The sequence below is a fragment of the Centroberyx gerrardi genome, chromosome 21 (genome assembly GCF_048128805.1).
Source record: "Centroberyx gerrardi isolate f3 chromosome 21, fCenGer3.hap1.cur.20231027, whole genome shotgun sequence".
In the NCBI taxonomy this organism is placed as follows: Eukaryota; Metazoa; Chordata; class Actinopteri; order Beryciformes; family Berycidae; genus Centroberyx; species Centroberyx gerrardi.
Window position 1 is genome coordinate 1752535 of NC_136017.1, and position 21610 is coordinate 1774144.

Below are 21610 nucleotides of genomic sequence, written 5' to 3' on the forward strand. Positions count from 1 at the left end.
TTCTTTCATGGGATTCAAACCAGCAACCTTCCATTCACAAGCAAGCATCAAACCCCCACCCTGCCTAAGTGTCCATGGGCAAGACACTGAACCCCTACCAGCTCCACACCCTGACCTCTGACCTCTCTGTGGAGAAGGGCAAGTGTACACTACTTAATAAGTATTACATTATTGTCATTATATTATGTTGTTATTAAGACTTGTTATTAAAGGACTACTCCAACTTTTTGGGAGTTTGGCCCATTGGTCTCCTTACCCAATATCTGACAAGAGGATTGACAACAAAATCTCTGTGTCTCTGGTAGATCGCTCTGTCCGGTGCGCATGCTAACGCTTTAGCATACAGTATGTTAAGTAATTGTAGGCGACTAGCATCATCCAAACTATGAAGATAAACCATTTAATAATCCAAAGTTGGTATTGGTTTTTATTCTGTGGCCTGTAAATACCTAACTTCTGAAAACAAGATCTCACTATTCATCATTTGTGAAGTCTGTTACAAATCAACGGTGCAAAAAACGTTAGCTCTCTGGCTAACTTCACTCACTTCCTGTGTAAACAAAGCACGTTACGCTCCAAGTCTGGGGGAAGAATTTTACCAATGGCAGGTTTAGACTCATTAAAATGAACTAACCGTCAATTCTCTTGTTTTCATTTTTGGGATAATGCCAGTCGCGTACAATTACTAAACATACTGTACGCTAAAGCGTTAGCATGCACCAGACAGAGTGAGCTACCAGAGATGCAGAGATGATTTTGGTGCCAATCCTCTTGTTGCATGTTGAGTAAGGAGACCAATGGACCAAACTCCCAAAAAGTCGGTGTTGTTCCTTAACACTGACTCCATTAAGGCCGACTTGGAACAGAAAAAGCTCAAGATAATGTAACAGTAACATTATCACACAAATACAAATATACATAAAAAGTAATAACACTGTAGGTTTGAACTAGGTGTAGATGACATTGACCAGAGAACGCACCTCACAATAGAGTTCAAAAAAATAAAGTTTAATGTTTATGTGCTGTATAACAAATAAAATATATTAGTGTTTAAAAAACAGGTGCATAACTAGGTGAAGCCTAATCTATCTCTATCACTTTACAATAAACAGTGAGGAGAACGGTGAATCGATCAGAACTAGTTCAGTGAGACGGCAGGTCAGACATGCGCTATTCTCTGAAACATTGTACGACAGTGACACTAACTAAGCATGTGAGCCAATCAGGGCAGGAAATTCACTTTTTTTTTTTTGTCCACCGGCCACAATGGCTGGTGTCTTCCAAAATTCACCAGCCACTTTTACGATTTTACCCAGCCAACTATATTTTTTAGAATAGAACAGGACCTGAATCCTTGTTGGTTACCTAGAGTAAAGACAACAGCCTGGTCTCATAAAATTTTGAGAAATGAGCACGATGTCTTAAAATGCAAATAACGTACTCTGTGTGTGAAAAGTCAGAGAAATACGTTTCCCCAGTAGGAAAGGATTAGGTGGAGGAGACACGACTAGAAACAAGTAGTTTGACATTGAAATAGCATGGTGGAAAGTAAGGGGGTGGAGGTCAATTCCCAACTCATGACAAGTTTTCATTTACTGAACCGTGAGCAAAACCTGAACCTAACCTGAACCAAACTGTTTTAGCTGCTAAACTGAAGCGTTAGCTAACCTTTTCATGTGACCAACAGGTGAAAATGTCCAGTCTGATTCCTGTTGTTGTCACATAATCCTTTCACTATGGAGGAACGTAATCTGAAACATTATTCGCGTCCACAGCACTGAGTTTCAGAGTTTGTGCTCATTTCATGAATTTTTGTGAGACTGTGTTGAAACACAAACATTTCCCAGCGTGGTTGGTGGTTGGTGGTTGGCGGTGATTTCCCACCCTGGTGCCGATGACAGACAACACTCATTGAGCACATGACAAAATGACGGAACCATATAGTATGCAAATAGACTTATTACTTACATAAATATTGCATTGGTCTGTCATTACGGTGAGTGAGGCTAAACTATCTGCAGCGAGCAGGGAGAAGGAGAGCTAGACCAAATTGTCTGGACATTGTTATTATCTTGGACCTACAGAGCAAACAGACATATTTACACAGTGTGGCGAACACGTAAAAACACAGTGAACACTTATCTGTTATGTATCTACCTCTAAACAGCAAAACACATCTTTGAAATATGCACTGATGGCCATCACAGGTGGATTAAACACTGTTAAGAGCTAAGGCTAATCAACATTATCATCTTGTAAAGCGTTTTTTTATATACCAGACACTTTCACACTGTTGTATTTTTTCTCAATGACACTTAAGATTTCTTTTTTTTTTTTTGCTCTACATACATAAACACTGTATTGACACCAAAATCTACAGCAAAGTTACACTTGACAAAGAAAAACCCTGGTTGAGAGATTAGGCTAGCACTATTTGTTATCATGGTACTATTTACAGACCCCAGGCTGCTGCTCCACGAACAACAGCAATAAACAGGAATTTTGCTTTTTCTGCTGTTGTGGAAAAACCACGTATCTGCAATCTTTGTTTTTTTATTGTTCTTCAGTTGAAAGTATCCATGGTCATTTATGTGTTGAGTGACCCTTGGGGCCTTTTGAAGCCTGCTAAAACCCTGTGGGATCATTTCAGAAACTCACAGGCGTCAATGTGAACATACGCCTTCCTTTCTTCATTCCTGAAATACTCACTTTTTTTGCAGATGCGTGGTTTTGGTCCAACAGCAGTGTTTTGCTAAATTACAAAGTGAAACGAACCAATTAGCGCGGCCTCCGGCGTGCCAGCCCGGCCATCTTGCCAAGACGAATGACAGAGGTCCCCTGCTGTTATTCCCAAACAGCTCCTATACATCCTCCATTTAAATTACCTCCCATAAATATACACAAGACAAGAGGGAGGAAGGGAGGAAAACAAATTCCACCTCTCCTGTTTTCCCATCTGAACTGAACAACAAAAAAAACAAATCCACTTGAGGGCTGAATCGTAACTCACTCTCCCTACAGTACTTTCATTTTAATATTTCCCCATGATTCCCTTGTTTGCACCCATGATTTATACAACAGCGTAAGTTACAGTACAAATACAAACATTTAAGTTAGATTTGGGAGAATGACGCAGGCTCAGAAGATGTGGGGTGATGGCCAGGGAAATGACCACAAGCCACCAGCCAAACGCTGCTAAATCTTTGGATACTGCTGGTAAGTTTGTCTACACTCCCAGACACTTGGTAAGACCGCCAACCAGTGTCTTATTCTAGTCAAAAATACTAGTTAGCTTGTGAATTTTGGGATACCAGCCACTGTGGCCTGCAGACAAATAAGTTCCTTCCTCGGACCTTACTAGAGATTTAAAAACAAGGTAACACTTTCTATGTGTATCATATCTATACTGCATTATGACTAGTTATCTATCAGAGGTTTTCCCTTTCTGATTAAAAGGTTGTCCAACAACATTCAGATAGATAGCTAGTCATAAACATTTCCAAAATGGTTGTATAGTTCATTATAAGTTATATCTATAATGTTTTATGAGTGCTCATATAAAGCATCAGTAAGCATTATGTGTTCTTATAAGCATGGTCATAAGGCATTATGAGTGCATTAGAATTCATTAGGAGTTCTCTTATAATGCACTATAGATATTAGGTTTATTTTGATAAATTGGTTTGTTGATATTGGCCTTTTATTAAATATAAGTGTTGTCCACCTCTGATATGATGGAGCTACAGAAAAACATTTTGTCTTTGCATATTTTATTCATTTAATTGTTTGTGATGTTATTTTTTTTAAATTTAAAAGCAGTAATGTATCCCATAGTTTTTGCCTTAAAGAGCTGCTAACAGTAAAATAGTTTAATTAGTCTGGGTTTCAATGGAGAGTTTTAGTGTCCCATGATGGTCTAAATGCTGTTTCAGAGGCTTTTCCACCATAACGAGAATACAGTTATTAGGGAAACACTGAATACTGGGAATTTTTGGAATCAAAATAGAAAAATTGTAAGATATTGAATATCGGCACAAAATATCGACCATCAGCACCTTCAGTCTAAAACTATTGGCATTGGCCTTCAAAAAAACCATATCAGTCGAACCTTAATAGATATGTTACTCATAGAAAGTGTTTCCAAAATCAAGATGCTCAACTCGCCACAGTGAGGATATGCACCAACACTGGCATGTTCAAATTCCTCCGGTCCCATCCCTGAATCTACCTCTGAGTTAAGATTCAGCCCTGCGGTCCAAAGAAAGCAACAAAAATAACACCCAGGCAGAGGTAAAAAGTATACAAATGTTTGAAACAGATCACTCTTAAATTACATGTACATCTTAACGTGTACAATTAATCAACAGACAAAGACCTGCAGAGCATCGAGGGGATCGCCCTGTTCGGCTTCTCACCATGCTCTCTAGGTGCTTTGGCAAATACCTATTAAAACAAAAAAAAATAAAGAAAAATAAATGCTATTCATGAGGCAACATTGGTTGTTAAGGCTCTACTGTGGCTGTGCTTGCTTAGTATCTATTGACGGGTAATAACTGCATACTGTCAAGTGTGAGTAGAACAGAGTGGGGGGGTACTAGGGGTGGTGGGGTGGTGGGGTGGTGGGGTGGCGGGGGGGCGGGGGGGCGGGGGGGCGAGGCGGGAGGCACTATGTGGAGTCTTCCGGCTCTGATTTGATGGTCTTCTTGTCTGCGTTGCCGGACGCCCGCTGTGACGTCCCGTTTTCTGAGGGTGAAGATAAAGAGAAAGGACGATATCATCAGCATAGAGCTTTATAAAGCCTTATGAAGCCTGGTAGAGACTCATGAAGTAATGACTGCCACACAGTTGGAATAATGGGTCAAAATGTCTCAAAATGGGTTGATAAAGTAATAAAACCTATTAATGTTATAACTGCCAAATAATAAAGTCATCAGACTGGTATTATGATAATAAAAAAAAAAACAGAGCAATCCTAGTAATTAATAAGCACCAGTTATTATAATAATGTATTGCAATACAGGAAGAAAATACAATTCACAACATTGTAAAAACATCTGAGGATGTTATTACATTATCCAGAAATGTATTACATTATCAGGTATTATTATATTTTTGACTCATTTAAAAAGTTGTTTTATTACATTTCAATAAGATATCATATTTGCATCAGTTTCTACATTATCAGTTGCTACAAGCCTTGATTCAACTCAACAAAACGAGTCAAGAGTGTCATTCCATGACATGCAGGTTTCATATTGTAATCATAAAGATCACATCTTCTGAAATACACATGGAAAAACTTCTGACTTTATATAATACAAATAATTAACCCAACATTACTCAATTAGTTTAAATAATAATAACTTTCAAATTGAAACTAATCTCTAAGGGTATATAACTGGCATGCAAGGCAATGTGTTACTAGTCCTAACACCATCCTGCAACTGAAAGGTCACAAGTTCAAACGCTGCAACAGCTAAAGTATGTTCATCAACAGCCAGCTGCCTGTCCAAGTGTCGCTGAGCAAGGCAGTGAACCCTCTACCTGCAGGTTTGGTCGAGTGGTTTCTCTACTCTTCTCAACTGACCTGTTGCTGGTGTTTTGGTCTCGTCTGTGTTGTTGTTGTTGTGGTTGTGATGACGCTTCAGCTCATTGGCTAGCTGCTTGCCCAATGGGAGGTCGCCTTCCTGCATGTTCTGACTGACAACCCGCAAGTTGATTGGTCGCTCATCTGAAAAATAGACAGACACAAAAAAACAAAACATTAGTACATGACTGCAAAGTCTTGACATCACAGAATTTAATTTTAAACCACATCATTCAAATTGTATTCCTTTATTTATCCTAGTAAAGTCAACTGGGAGAGCATTACTCATTCACTCTCTGCACGTAAATTTTCCCTAGTCAATCCTGGGATTCAAACCGACGACCTTCTGGTCACAAGCCTGCTTCTCTAACCGTTACTCTACCTCTGCCACCAAAACTTCAGAAAACAACAGAGACAAATGTTGGGAAACTTAATGAAAATGTCTACTTTTACAGGATTACACCCTCAGTGTTAAATTCAATGAAATCATCATTTAATTCCAGAAACAAAAGAGATGCTGTCAATTAAGGTTCGACTGATATGGGTTTCTGAAGGCCAGTACTGCTATTTTTGGATTGAAGCTACCAATAGCTTATATTTCTTACCGGTATTCAATATATTTACATTTGACCATTTTCATGCCAAACAATTCCAAGTATTCAGTTTTATTCTAGACAGGGTGGAAAAGCCTTGAAACATTTAGACCATCATTGAAACCCAGGATACTACTGCCACTAATAATTCATGAAACATATTGATGCATTCTTGTGTTGAATCTGATCAAAATGTCTCATTAGAATCAGTTCCGGTTCAGGTCTTCCCATAGACAACCAGTATAGTATTAATCAATTCTACAATAAATATGGAATCAATCAAACTGCATCACATCAGCCTGGACCAGATCCAGTTTAATATCGACCCATGTATCGGTCTAACACTAGCATCAATGTACATGCTCAATAATCCCTGTAGCAACAACATTTGTGTATGTGTGTGCGTGTGTGTGTGTGTGTGTTGTGTAATGGAGTTAAGCCGCTGATTGTTCAGCCTTGTGTTTGCCTTTTATTCCCTTTACACTCGCTGTGAAGGCAACGCACTGGAAGCCTTCAGCGCCACACACACACACACACACACACACACACACACACACACACACACACACACACACACACCTCTCCTTCAACTTGAATAGGAAGCTCATAATAGCTGCTGTAGCTTTGCATTTCGTTTCCCAGAGAGAGAGAGAGACAGAGAGAGAGAGAGAGAGAGAGAGAGAGAGAGAGAGAAAGGAAGGGGGGGAGAGATAGAGGAATAAAAAGGAAAGAGAGAGAGTAAGAGGGAGGAAGGAGAGAGAGAGGGTGAGACAAAGAAAGAAAGAGAGAAAGATAGAGGGAGAGATATTTTTCCTGTAATCTTCTATACTTCACTACTACAATCATCTGTTCTTTATTTTACATAGATTGTTATTATTAACATTATTCTAGCAGTTTCTTTTGATTTTACTGGACTTAAGGTTATTAATGTAAGTATTGATGTTATTATTGACTACCAAAGATTTGGCAGTATATACTGAAATGTACTTCAGGACAATAAAGCTGCAATGAACTGAACTGAATTGAGAGAGAGAGAAAGGAAGAAAGGGGAAAGAGAGAGAAGTAGAAGAGGAGAGAGAGAGAGAGAGAGAGAGAGAGGAAAAAAAGAGCAAGAGAGAGAATAGAGGGAGGAGGGGGAGAGAGACAGCAGAAGAAAGGGGTGTGCGAGAGAGAGAGAGAGAGAGAGAGAGAGAGAGAGAGGGGAAAGAAAACAGTGAGAAGTGGGGGAGGGGAGAGAGAGAGAGAGAGAGGTAGACAGAGAGAGAGAGAGAGAGAGAGACGCCCCCCTCCGGGCAACTGGCTGGAGGTAAACAGGCGTGGGCGTGATAATTACAGGTGCATTGTGGGAATTGTGGGAACAGCGATATAATGAGCTGTCGGGAGTGGGTGAGGGAGGAGAGGATGAAAATGAGATGAGGCCCGGAGGAGAAGGAAGATCCTGAATAATGATGTTTTCTTTTTTTTCCCTTCTTTCTTCCCCCTCTATTTTTGAGAAGTCGGAGCTGAAAAACGGAGATGAAAAAAACGTGACAGCTGCCAGGGCTGGGTGTGGAGAATCAGCACCCATAGGTGTTGTTTCCATCCAGAGGAGCCGAAAACGCTCCAACACACACAGACAGATATGCCTCCTGTGGCATTCCTTACAGTGTAATTTTGTTTTTTGTTAGAAATATACATGATATAACATAGTTTTCTTCAAATTAACCGTCTTAAAACATTGGTACACTGTAAAAAAAAAAAGTCCCACAATGCCCCGTTGTGTCATGTAACTTTCTGTTCATTTTCAATAAAAAGGGGCTGATGATGCGTCCGCTTCTGCCAGGTTCCCATCCGTTTTGACGGAGTGAAAGTTCTGGACAGACGGATTTGTCACCATCCGTTTAGCCAATTAGAATCGAGAGGCGTTCCTGGGTTTGTTCTGGAAAAACGGCGGCGAACACCGAGACCTTGGAGGAGGCTGTCATTTTGTTTTTGTATACTTTTACTGTCATCTTTACATTTTGCACTTAGCGATGACACTATTTTCTACGTTTTAGAGTGTGAGTCAGCGATTGTTAGGTCACTCACGCTAACAAAGAAAAAAAAATGTGAATTGGGAAAAGTGATAGAGAATGAGACAAAAAAAGGAAGGAGGCTGTAATTTAAAAAAAAAAAAAAAAAGTGAAAAATTTTGCTTGTTTTCGTGATTTAAAAAAAAAAAAAAAGTGTCAATATCTTGAAACAAGGCAGAATAAAATTGATGCTTCATTCAAGAATATTACTGAAACAAGGTGATTTTTCATAGGAAACAAGTTGAATGCATTGCAACCTTTGTCATTGTGTCTTAATATTTGTGACGTGTTTGTTCTCTCAGTTTTTTTAAATCAGCATTTCTATTCTCTGTTCTGTTCAAAACAAACAAACAAAAACAACCCCCCCCCAAAAATCTGTTCTGTTTGTGACCTAAGTTAAAAAGCGTTCCTTGAATAAGAATCGGACCCGAGTCGACTCGTCCCTACCTTGGTTGTCTCTGCTGGCGTCGGCGGCGGCTCCGTTGGTGCCCTGGGTGTCGTTGAGGTACTTTAAGGCGGCGGGGGGGATCCTCCAGTCCAGAGCCTGCAGCCGCTCCTGCACCGCGGCGTCCTGCAGGATCTCCATCTGCCGCGCCAGCAGACGCTCCAGCTGCATCTGCAGGACCGACACACTCGTTTTACACCTGGCAGTACAGGGGCAGTGAGGAAGGTTTTCTGCTGTCTCGAGTCCCTATTTTGATGACTCATGACTCGACTTGGACTTCAATATTGATGACTTGGACTTAGGTTTGAATATTGGTTACCTGGACTCGGACTTGGATATTGATGGCTCGTGCCTGAACTCAGGTTTCAATATTGATGACTCGTGACTTGACTCGGACTTGAATATCAATGACTCAGACTTGAATTCAGGTTTGAATATTGATGACTTGGACTCTACTGACTCGAATAATTATGACTTGTGACTTGACTTGGACTTGAATATTGATGACTTGGACTTAGGTTTGAATATTGATCACTTGGACTTGGACTCAGGTTTGAACATTGATGACCTGGACTCGGACTTGAATACTGATGAGTTGTGACTCAACTCGGAATTGAATATTGATGACTCGGACTTAGGTTTGAATATTGATGACTCGGACTTGGACTCGGGTTTGAATATTGATGACTCGAACTTGGTTTGAACTTCAATATTGATGACTCAGACTTGGATTCTGACTTAAATTGTGATGACTTGTGACTTGACTTGGAATTGAATATTGATGACTAGGACCTTGACTCAAGTTTGAATACTGATGACTCGTGACATGACTTGTATTTGAATATTAATGACTTGTGACTTGACTCAGAGTTGTGCACTGAGGACTTGAATTAAAACTTGGGACTCGATCACCTAAGACATCTTTTCAGCGTTGCCCTAAATTTGATACCAGATCAAATGTGTTACAAAATCGGATTCCGAGGCATGCAGCCTAAATGCGACTTGCATTTGAACACCTAAATAGGAATTTCCCAGCGTTGCCATGACAACAAGTAAATCTGACATCATCCACCTGAGCCAGGTGTCACACTGTAGTCAGCTTGTCTGAGCAGCAGCGAGACAAACAGACGACTTGACGCCTCAATTCAGTCCAAACTGGAGCTGAAATGTGTTGAAACAGAAACAGATGTGACGTCTTTTGTTATTGTTACTCTGCTCATCCCTGTCAGTTCATATTATTATGGGATATTATTATGGATTACATCCTACAATACACAACAGTCATCCAAAAATATTAGACATGAGCAGGAATTCACAATTGAAATCCTGCAGTGTGAACGGAGCCATAAGAACCACAACTTTAGTAGAATCTGATGTCAAAAATTACATTGAAATAACAAGTGCAGCCGCAGCCACAGATACTCACAGATATACAACCAACGTACATAGGAAGAGGCATATGTTCACACACATACAAACAAATGAAGGAGTATGCATTCACACACACACACACACACACACACAGAGTTAATGTGAGCCTGCTGGATGAGTGGGTCTGGGTAATGAGTTATCATAAAGCTCTCCTCCTACACTCCGGTCCTAATTAGGAACTAGCCATGGCAGCAGCAGCAGCAGCCAACATGGAAACCAATAAAGAACATGACTGGGATCAAACTGGATCCCTGCAGCACGCTCATCTGGAAACATCTGCTGACACGCAAATCTGCCAGCGCTCGGCCACATGTCTGTCAGCAATATGGCGAGAATCCTTTCAACACAGCGGGAGTTTACGGATTCGGATACGGAGTGTTTTTGCACGAATAAGATACCGTAACTTTGTTTTCTTCGATACGTCACATTTGTCGCATTCGTATTTTTGTGCGACATTTGTTTTCCAGACCCTGCGTTGTGATTGGATGAGAGGCGTTACATAAGTGCTTATACAAACGCATAGAATGATTTATTTATTTTGTTTGTTTTGTTTAATTGTGTTTGAATTCAATTTAATTTTTTTTTAATTCTCTCTTTGCACCTTGATTTGAGTCTGCAGTATTTCTTGTTGAGTTTTGTGTTTTGTTTCCGTTTGTATTTTTTGTTATATTGTATTATGTTTCAGGTGAGGTTTTTTTGTTTTTACCTCACCTGCACAATATACCTTTTCTTAATTTTAACTGCCTTTTCTATTTCGTCTTCTTCTTTTTAATGTGTGAATATACTAAACATGTGAATGCTTCCAAGTTGTAGCAACGAGACATAATCCCGTTCTTCCACTTCTTACGATACGACGTTAACGCAGCATCAGAATGTTTTAGCGATCTGGATCATTTCTGCTTTAACTAATAGTTTATACCACTGTAAGAATATTACGGGGGGAGATTTCTAGCCGATATGAGAGATCGTCCGTTCACCTGCAGGTTTCGCCCGACTGTTTCCTCTCCTTTCGACTTGGCGCAGGCCAGCTGCTCCCTCAGCATCTCCTGCCGCATGTGGATGGCCTGCAGCGCCTCCTGGATGTCGAAGAAGTTCTCCTGAAGGTGGAGGAGCGAGAGACACGAGTTTACATCTTACACCTTCAGGCATTTAGCTGACGCTTTTATCCAGAACAAGTGATGTCATCGGTGAACTTTCTCTGTAACTAAAACAGTACATACATGAGGGTTAATTAGGTTAAGAGTGATAGAGTTACCAATTGATTTATCGATTTTTTTTTTACTTATTAACTTTTTATTTATCCAGGGAAGGGAAGCATGCATGGTCTTCACCCTTAAACCTAGAGTTCCCATACATTTCCAATCATTCATACTTGAAGCTGAAGCTGAACCACAGTCTTCTACTGGTGGCCACTGAGCAGCAGTTGAGGATGTTGGTAGAAAGGCACTTATTCACTTTATTGACCCAGAATTTGATTGATAATCATTAACCATTAACATGGACAGCAATAATCCGATATGAACCCGGTTAAGACAACAGTCTGAATAAGAAATTGCCAAGTAAACATCATTTTCTAATCACGTTAACCTGAATAAGGTCATAGTCGGAGTAAGCAGAATCACATTAAGACGTGGAGTATTCAGATCTCAGATCAGTCTCATTATTGAAGCGGTTCAGACTGTAAACACCTGAATCCAACCAGGACTCTCTATCAGAGGATCGGAGCAGCTGAACTGGTTTCAGAGGAGAAAGAGACTGACAGCAGAAAACTGAGACTGAAACTGAGCATGCTCAGGATTTAGAGGGAAACGGAGATCATGAAGTTTTCAGTAAAGGCTTTCAGTTCAGGGTTGCAGGGCAAGCTTATTGTTAAAGAGACTGTCTCATAACCAAGCATGGACAGTCACTTTCCTGTATAAGGAGCTTAAGGTAGGAGAATCAGCATCATTTTTTAAAATCACTTCTTAAAACATACTTTCATCGACTTGCTTTTGCTTGTATATTTGTATCCTTTTAATTTTACAATGACTCTGGTTTTTACCCTCTGTTATCTTTTTATCTGGTGGTGCCTTCTTGTTTTAATGTATTATAACTGTATTATTATCACTTTTCTTTATTTATTCATTTATTTATTTATTTACTTATTCACTACTTAGTTATTTACCAATATTTAACATCAAATTTTAATTTAAAATTATTATTATAATTATTAGTATTATTTGTAGTAATAGTATTAGTATTAAACATCTAGAATTTTGTTTTTGATTTTGAATTGTCCTTGATCTGATGAACTCAAAACTCACAAAACAACCAGAAAGAACAACTGGAAATTTTAGGAAAATTTCTGCTGCAGAACAGCAACTTAACTGAATTTGGCTGGAATTCCCCTTTAGGAGTCCAGAGTAGTTTTGCTGAACAGGTGTTTGTTCATCTGCATCTCAGCTGAAATCCCAGCAGAGTTTGCAGCCACACGTGTTTTCGATCATTCGTATACGAACTGAGAGGAGCCATTCAGAGCTTAAAGAAAACCTGCGATCGGCCAAGTGTGTCAGGAGATTAACACTGAGGTCGCTTTGTACTCCGTTCAAGGCTGTTATGTTGTTTCTGTTGATCGACTCACTTTTAAAAACCTCAATAAGAGCTTCATCTGTGAATGTTGTATCTTCACATTTTAGGTGTTTAACTGATGCAAACGTATCCAAGTTCCAGTGAGTAGAAACAGTAGAATCTGCTTCAGTTCCAGGTTCACCAATATTACAACCAACCAAAACTAAGGAGGTCAAAAGTTTCATCTCGAAGTAACAATCTATGATATTTTCAAATAAATTCTTCTTTCTATCTGATTATATTGGTCTTGTCTCTTTAATAATAGTACAAATAAATGAACTCAACTTAAAATAAGATTTTAAGACTCAGTAATAAATAAAATGCTGCCTTAAGATGGATGTTTTTCTAACATGACAGATGGAATTTGTTCCTGGACAAATTTGTATGTCGTTGTTCATCAAATCACAATATTTTTTCCACTGGATCTTTTTTTAACTGCATAAAGCAGCCATCTGTTTTCTGTAAATACTTTCTGCCAAACTCCAAGATGTGTATTCCATAACCCATAAATCATGTTATAAAACTATCTAACCCACTAAGAGTCAAAACACAACACTACATCACTGTTTTCTGACAAAAACCATGCAAGAGAAGAATGCTGATTTTCTCATGGACATCCATGGATTTTGAAACTCACTCTGCACATAAATGACCATGGAAATATTTAATTTGAGTAAAAGAAAAACATTAATATCGCAATTACATGGTTTTAATCTGACTGCAGTAATATTTCACCTGACCTTACCTCTGTTTTAATCCTTTTGGGGGACGGTTCATCTCTGTCTCCACAGCGAGACCTGGACAGAAAAACACAGAGCAACACCGACAGTTCATACAATATATTTTTATAACTAAATATATTTTTAGATTTAGTTATATGCTATAACTGAAAGGTTTCCTTCCAAAACGCTTCATATTCGTTTTTGTAAAATAAAAAAATCTTATGTGATGCTCAATGTTGAATATTACAAACCAGATATCTTCTAAATTGTCACTTTTTTCCAAGTAAACGTTTTGGGATAGCTAGTAATTTCATGAGTTTTATTTTCATGCCTGTTGCTACAATATCTTTGAAACAAAACTCTTCAATTACGGTATAGGAGGAAATATATTTGAATAGGAAATCAATTATATTATAATGACAGTAAAATATTCTGTTGACCTAACACATGAAGGGAAATGGAACAGTATTGATAATAATTGGTCTAATTGCTCATATGATGATAGCTGTTATATGTTGATGTCTAATTTTGACCAATATCGTCTCTGACCCCAAAACAAGACAATTTTGTGTCCTTGAATTTCACCAAACAAGACCTTGAAGTAGGCCTACTTGTATGTATTTATATATATATATATATGATATATTATATTTATTATGTTGATTGTTGTCCTGCACCTGTCAATGACGACCTAGCCTATATGTAGCCTACTGGTTATTTCCATGTACGCTGCTTTGAAAAAGGTCTATAACGGAAACGCTGCAATAAATTGAGATTTGGAAGAAGATGGTGTTCGTCAGCTCTTACTTGCTGGTGCGGTAGGTGTATTTGTAGGTGACTTCTCTGGAGATCTGGCGGGCGAGTCCGAAAAGCTCGTCTCGGCGGGTCAGCAGAGCCATGTCCCTCATGCACAGCTGGGCCGCTGCCTCGTTCACCGTCAGCTGCACATGACAGACAGACAGACAGTTTGTTGACTATTCACATATTTACAGATGATTGCAGTTTAAAGATTAACAAATTTATATTTCACTGCAGGAGCGTAAATACAAGGTGTGTAAAACTGCATCGTTGGCTATCCACATTATCAGATTTAAAGAGCAGGTGCGCAAATGTGCATCTTTAGTTCTTCACATTATCAGATGAGATTTGGGGTAAAATGTATGAATGTGAAGTAGAGCTGGGCGATAATGACAAAGATAATATTACGATAATCATAAGAAAACATTTCAATATCATGTTAAATAATCAAATTGATCGCATTTAACTGCATGGTAATATAAAGTGTGATGAAACTAATTTTCAAATAATATTCCCAAATTTGATCTCATTTCGTGGGAGATTTTAATTAGTATTTGCTTTTTATCAATAATTTATAGGACAAAAATGTGTATCAGGATAACTCAATATCTTTATTTATTATTTATTTATTTCACAATCTGATTCTATTGAAAGACGATAAGTGATATATAAACAATATAATATTGAATTATTGCCCAAAGTAGGGCTTTATTGAAAAAAAGCAGGAGTGATGGTGAGGAGAGAGTTAAAATATTAAAAATGAATCTATTTTTGTTTTATAGAATAATGATGAAGCAGAATAAACCAAATTCTTAGCTGGTATAACTACTAAAATATTGTATGTCTGTTTAATTCTCCTCACATCTTATGCCTGGTGTTTTATTTATCTTATTCTTTTGTTCTATAATTGTTGTATTGCCTGTAAAGCACTTGAAAATTCAAATAAACGTATTGTTATTGCAGACAACCTCGTGCAGCGTCAGGTGTTTGCCGTCCCTCCTCTTGGAGTCGAAGCGTCCGTAGATGGCGCTGTATTTGCGGATCTCCTCCTCCCTCCTCGGGTCGTCGTCGCTCATGTCGAAGATGTGGCCGATCATCTTGGCCAGCTTCTTGTTGCTCTTCAGCTGCTCTTTGACCTCGGCCGGGTCAGTCTTGGGAAGGCCCGGCGCCATCCTGTCCACGCACTCCAGCACCGACTGGACGGCGGCGGCGTCCAGGGCCTCCAGCCCGTCCCGGGGCGAGGACGGGGAGCCGAGGTCGGAGGGTGACAGGCTCTGCTCGCTGTCGTTGCTGTGGCCCGACCAGAAGCGAGCCTCGCTGCTGCCCTGCAGGGGCGACCCGGCCGACACTTTGTCCCGCGCCACGTCCAGCTTCCCGGGGTCCGAGCAGGCGGCCGCCACGGCTTTGGGCATCTTGACGCTGCCGGCGTTGGCGCGGTCCTGGGCGTTCAGCAGCGTGGGCGAGCCCTCGGGCAGCTTGTAGACGGGGATGCTGCAGACGGGCAGCGAGGTGAGCGGCTGGTTGAAGAGCGCCGGGTTGGTGACCCAGTCGCGCAGCGCCTTCTGCAGGCGGCGCACGTGCAGCGGCTTGCTGGCCATGCCCACCAGGGCCATGATCTCCAGGAACTCCTCCTCCCCGGCCTCGCACAGCTGCTGCACATCGTCGCCGCCCTGCTGGATGAAGGCCTCATAGTAGTAGAGCAGGTTCGCCCGCTGCAGGATCCGGTAGAGCTGCAGCTCGCCCAGGGTTCTCGGCAACACCGCCGCCATACCTGGAAGAGGACGCAACACAACAAACGGTTTGTAGAAGACCTTGAAGTGGCTGATGTCCTGTTTAACTCAGTGAGAAGAGCATGGTACTAACACTGCCAGGCTGAGGGGGAACCTTTCTTAAAATGTGTGCACTTTTGGTACGGAAAGACACTTTGGATAAAACTGCCCACCAAATGTCACATGTATTTGCACTTTAAAATATTTGCATAACTTCAGGAGCGTTTAATTTAGCTTGTCTGGTAGTTGAACAGTATCAAAAGTGTAAGTGGCAGATAAGCCATTTGGTGAACACAGTATCACCTGCCAGTAAAATTAGTTTAGTTTGAATAAATCACCGTTAACTTTGCAGATGATAACATTTGACAACACTTCAGTTATATTCAGTCTTTGGTTTTGCCTGTTTCCAAACTTTGGCTGGCCACCGTACACTCTCTGTAACTGTCAGCCAATCAAATCAAAGGAAAACATGTCTCAGGCTCCTGATTGGCTGCCTGTTACGCTGCTCTACACAAAGCAGTAGCGTCCGAACTTCTGCTTCTCCGCTGCCTGGATGGTTAATCTGCCTAACATTAGTAGAAACTTCATGTTGTTCCCATGTGGAAACAGCTGGAGTGAGGCCACTAACAAGACAAAAAACATTCTATAAATGAATGAGTTAAGTTATTAATTAGTTGGTAATTAATACGTTTTAAATTAAAACTCTGCTCATTATTTATTGGATGATTCACACAGAGCTTGATCCTACATACAAAATAGCACCAAAAACAGGTAGGGTGACATATTTCAATGACAAATGTATTAATTATTTTGGTCTGGAAATTCATATTATTATCAGCCCTTAGCAGGTGACAAAAAGTTAATTTCAGACACTGAGTGGATGACTATTGACAAAAAAAAAGTGCCTACACTTTTAGTATGAATGGCACCAGTGGGAATTGAACCCCAAACCCTGGCAATGCCTTGCTCTACCTATGGAGTTCCACATTTTATTATACATCATCACTTGTTATATGAGGTAAATGAAGCTCTCCTGATGTTTCCCTGCCACAGGACGGTTTGTAGTTTTGTTTTGACCCGTGACGTTTATCCCATACATAAATCAAACTGACCCCAAGACCATGCAGATTTTTTTTTAAATTTCACACACCTGACAACATGCACGTAATCCTTCACTTCTCTACTTTAAATAAGAGCGGAGAAGGAACAAGGTTTACTGCAATTATTTGATTATCTAATAGCGGCTGCACACACTCTTCCCAACCACAGGTGGCAGCACTGAGCGCCGTGTTGCTCGCGAACGCCTCTATCGCCACAGAAGTCAAAGCGCTTTGCGGCCATATCGCCCGCTAGTTCCCAGCAATTTTTTGCGGGGCACAGATGAGTTTCAAGAAGATATTTTCCAAGTTTATTTGCGCCTTATCTTCACCCTTATTCAAAGTAGATGTGCAGAGGTGTGAGAAATAAAAACAAAAAACAGCTTGGTTTTGGGGTTAGTTTGAATTATGTATAGGATCAGAGTCTATGAGCAGAAAAAGACTTTGCATGGGTCATAAATAAACTACAAATCCCTGCACAGTCCTGTGACAGGACTATCCTGATGTTTGAGTCTCTGATATTCCAAGCAGAATAATAAAATATCCTGCAAAAGTGATTCTGCTGATTCTGCTGAAACAGGCAAGTAGAGGACTGCCATGCTGCCTGAAAGCACATATAGTGATAAAATGCTGAGTGATATTTATAATCTACTGTCTATATATAGTGGTATGTACAGTCTACTGTCTATATGTGGAGTGATAGGTATAATCTACTGTAAATACAGGCTATAACTATGTATTTTACACTTTACATATACTTTAATACTGTCCTGTTGTTCCTGTATCATGTGTTTCAGTATTGTGTTGCTATTTTAGTCAGCATGTCTCTGCATCAGTGCCACCAAGATAAATTCCTCTACATTCACTGGACTTGGTGAATAAAGTGTCTCTGGTTGGGATGTTTGGCAGTTTGCCGTCCTGACAGCCCATCTGCTCAGATTTGATTGGTATTTATCTGCGAGAGCGACGCCGTCATTCTGCCTCCAGCCTCGGCCCTTACGATGCAAAACACTCAATCCTGAGCCACACGAACACAAATTACGTGTCATTTTCCGCCTCGAGACGACAGGGGGAGAGAAGAGGAACCGAGCGCGAGCGAGCGAGGAAGAGGCTTGTTTTTGACTCTGCAGGCTTCAGTTTTCCCTTCCTACGTGCACGTGAGGCCCTGCGGAGGCCTGCGAACAGAGGAGTGGCAGTCAGCAGGCCTGGGTTGCTGGGAGGACCACATGCCTCTCTCCACCCCTGCAGGATGTGTAGGTGGTGGGCTCGCCTCGCCCAGAATAGGCCCGGCTAGCCTCAACCAGGGAGCCAGGCCTCGGCCCGGCCAGCGGCAGGCTGACAGACCTGGGAGACTGACGAGGGAAACGCTGCCTGAGTGAATATAGACACTGAATGAGTATCTATATGTAGACTGATGTATAGTCTACTGTTTATATCAAGAGAGATGTAGTATACGGTCTATATGTGGAGTGATATAGTACAACTGCTCCTACTACCACTACTACTACTAATAGAGGTTTTGAAGTTGCTTCACCAATCTGCTCCCAGCCAGCTGTCTCCATGATGGAGGAACATGTAGAACTGTGTGTTAGTGAATAAAGTGTAAATCTACAACAAGCAGCTAGAAGCAGAGAGCAGCTGAGTCAGCTTGTTGTGGTGTGGCTGTAGATCCATTCAGTAACGTTCTCAGTAAAAGTGAATAGTGTGATAAGGTGGATTTGGTTACTGTGACACAGTAAACTGTCTTGTCTTTAGCCCTAGTCTCTACTCCAAAACACTCTGAGTTGTAGCTTGAGAAGAGTCAGCTCAGTTAACCTGAACAAACTGTTAGCTAGCTAACTAGCCGGCAAACACACTGATGTTAATGTGAACATGCTAACGCTAGCCGCTACTAGATACGTTAGCTAGTGTGCTAATCAGATGTGTTAACAACAAGACAGTGATGTTAGCTGACCAGATACTATGGTTAGCTAGCTAACAAGCTGACATTATCTAAACACTAAATCAATCAGATGGATCAGTGATGAAATGATCAGTTCAGTCAGAAACAGACAGAAATTAACCGTCTGTTCAATTCTGTTGAGACAGAAACACAGTCAGCTGTTCACAGAGCTGAGGACCTCCAAGATGGCCGCCAGAGGGAACGTTACTTCACCTGAAAGCTACAGTCTCATGTGTAGAGTGACATTTATTATTCTAGTGTCTATCTTCCTCCATTCCCTTTGTTCTATATGAGTTCCTGTTATCCCTGCATCATGTGTTTTAGTAGCCATGTTAATATGTACTTTGTTAATATGTACTGTGTTAGTATGTAGGCTACTGTGTTAATATGTAAGTGTCTCTGCGTCTCTGCACCGTTGCTGCTGAGACAGATGTCTGTACATTTACTGCCTCTGGTGAATAAAACGACTCTGACTCTGCAGCAAGCTGAGCTCCGTCCATTAGCTCTGTTAGCGCCGCACTGTATCTACTGCAAATAGAAACCCTGGATTAATTCAGTGCACATGCATGGTCCGTAACAGGGGAGGATACCCATGGATTGTTATCGACAGGGAAAAATATCTCATGTCATCCTGTTAGTTCACTGGTAATTCAGCTTTACAGCGCAGCCGTCTGTGCAAACACACCCCAACTGATGCCGATATCAAACAGCCTCCCATCTTACTCCAGTTTTATCACAGCAGATGTGTGTGTGTGTGTGTGTGTGTGTGTGTGTGTGTGTGTGTGTGTGTGTGTGTGTGTGTGTGCGCGTGTGTGTTATGGGTGTAATAGCCGGTTGTGAATGCAGGCCGTAATTGAAGTCCTGCCTGCAAAAGCTGTACAGCAAAAGAAAAGCGAGTTTGGCGAGTTCAGCTTTTCACCTGGATAGGAGAAGCGAGAGGCGTGCACTGACACACACACACACACACACACACACACACACACACACACTGGTGTACTTTTCCAGGTGAGGTGGCATGCAGCGGGCCAGGGGTTCCCCCAGAAAAATACATGAAGAATAGTTTTATTCCACTGTGATTTAATTCAGTAGAAACTATCTCTACTATTAGATAATGAAATATCTAATAGTAGAGAATGAAATTAGAGGATGACTGTTGTAATCCTGGTTTTCAAACAACAAACAACAAATAAAATCCTCTCAGAAAGGGGGGGGGGGGGCGTTCTTGAAAACATTTGAAAACCCTTGAACTAGTCTACTTACTAAAACAAACAAAACTACTGAGTGAATGTTGCTGAAAAGAAACAGTTTCATCACAAAAATGACAATAATACAGATATCACAACTGACAAAGACATACAACTTATGGCAGTGTGTGAAAAGTCACTGTATTATTCCTATAATATCCCTAGAGGGACTTGTAACGTGTCTATGGCGCTCTATAATGACTTTATAGAGGCATTTTGCATTTCTATCTTCTATAGTAATGCTATAATATTCCTATAATATTCCTATAGGGACTTACAGTGTGTCTATGGTACTGAACTGTGAGTTTAGAGTTACATTTTGCACTTGGTGTTTTTATCTCTTATGGTATCGCTATAATATTCCTATAGCATGTGTATAGCTACTCAATAATGAGTTTACAGTGACATAATTATACTCTATGGTATTTTTGGTTGATCTCCTATGGTGTCAGTGTAATATTCCTATAGTAACTTAAGAGTTTTGCGGTGATATTTGCATATTATCTTTGCAAATGGATTGAGAATAATTGAGAATAAAAGCAGCAGCAGAGACAAAGGCTGTCGGCTCACATAGATAACAATAATAAAATCTGATTCCAGTCTGAACGGGCCTACCTGGACACTTCTGGCCCCCTTTGGTCCGCCCTGGTCCGCTTCTCCTTCTCCTTCTCCTTCTTCTTCTTCTTCTTCTTCTTCTTCTTCTTCTTCTCTGTTTGTATACCGGGTGAAGCAGAGCCTGGCTGTCAATGTCTGCAAAAACCCTGGAAGAGGAGAAGTGTAGATCCAGAAGCCGGGTGTGTAAATTAAAATAAAATAAAATAAAAAAATAATCAGAGAGAAAGAAAGATAAAAAATAATTTCCAAGACAAAAAGCCAAAGTGCGCTTGCTCGACCGAGCGCCGCTCCTCTCTCTCTCTCTCTCTTTCTCTCTCTCTCTCTCTCTCTGGAAACTTTTTCTTTTTCTTCTCGGTGAGAGAAAACGCAGAAATTAAAGCGCGAGAGAAGAGAGCGATCTGCGTGCGTCGCGTGTTTTTTTGCGTGTGTGTTGCGTGTGTGTGTGTGTCAGTGTGAGTGTATGTGTGTGTGTGTGTGTGTGTGTGTGTGTGAGTGTTTGAGTCTTCTCCCAGTCTCTCCACTCCCCTGCACCCTCCACTACTGTCAAACGAGACACCATACACAAGACCACTTCCCGTTGTGGATTTCAAAATAAAAGCCACTCTGATGCGCATGCATGTTGCAGCAAGTTAAGTGAAAATAAAGGTTGTATTTAAGGTGGAATCTGTAGGAAATTAAATTAAAATTGTTTTATTTGCTCACGATATCA

At 40.6% G+C, this 21610-nt stretch overlaps 2 protein-coding genes across 2 annotated transcripts in view; one reads left to right on the top strand and one right to left on the bottom strand.

Annotated features, from left to right (window-relative positions):
• The window catches only part of LOC139929922 (uncharacterized), a 451831-nt gene that overhangs the window by 34998 nt on the left and 395223 nt on the right, over positions 1 to 21610 (top strand). The window lies entirely within an intron of this gene.
• Positions 988 to 21392, bottom strand: LOC139917425 (NGFI-A-binding protein 1-like). The gene is made up of 8 exons (XM_071906551.2): positions 20902 to 21392; positions 15203 to 16005; positions 14244 to 14377; positions 13460 to 13511; positions 11085 to 11204; positions 8679 to 8847; positions 5588 to 5731; positions 988 to 4743 (listed from the first exon to the last, which is right to left on the bottom strand). Exons 2-8 carry the CDS (start codon positions 16001 to 16003, stop codon positions 4667 to 4669), a joined length of 1497 nt encoding a protein of 498 aa, XP_071762652.1. The 5' UTR covers positions 16004 to 16005; positions 20902 to 21392; the 3' UTR covers positions 988 to 4666.

Coding starts and splice junctions, on each gene's coding strand:
- LOC139917425 (XM_071906551.2), bottom strand. CDS start 16,003: ATGGCGGCGGTGTTGCCGAGAACCCTGGGCGAGCTGCAGCTCTACCGG. Junction 14,378..15,202: donor AACACCTGACGCTGCACGAG/GTTGTCTGCAAT, acceptor TGTCATGTGCAG/CTGACGGTGAACGAGGCAGC. Junction 8,848..11,084: donor CAGTCGGGCGAAACCTGCAG/GTGAACGGACGA, acceptor TCGGTCCTGCAG/ATGCAGCTGGAGCGTCTGCT.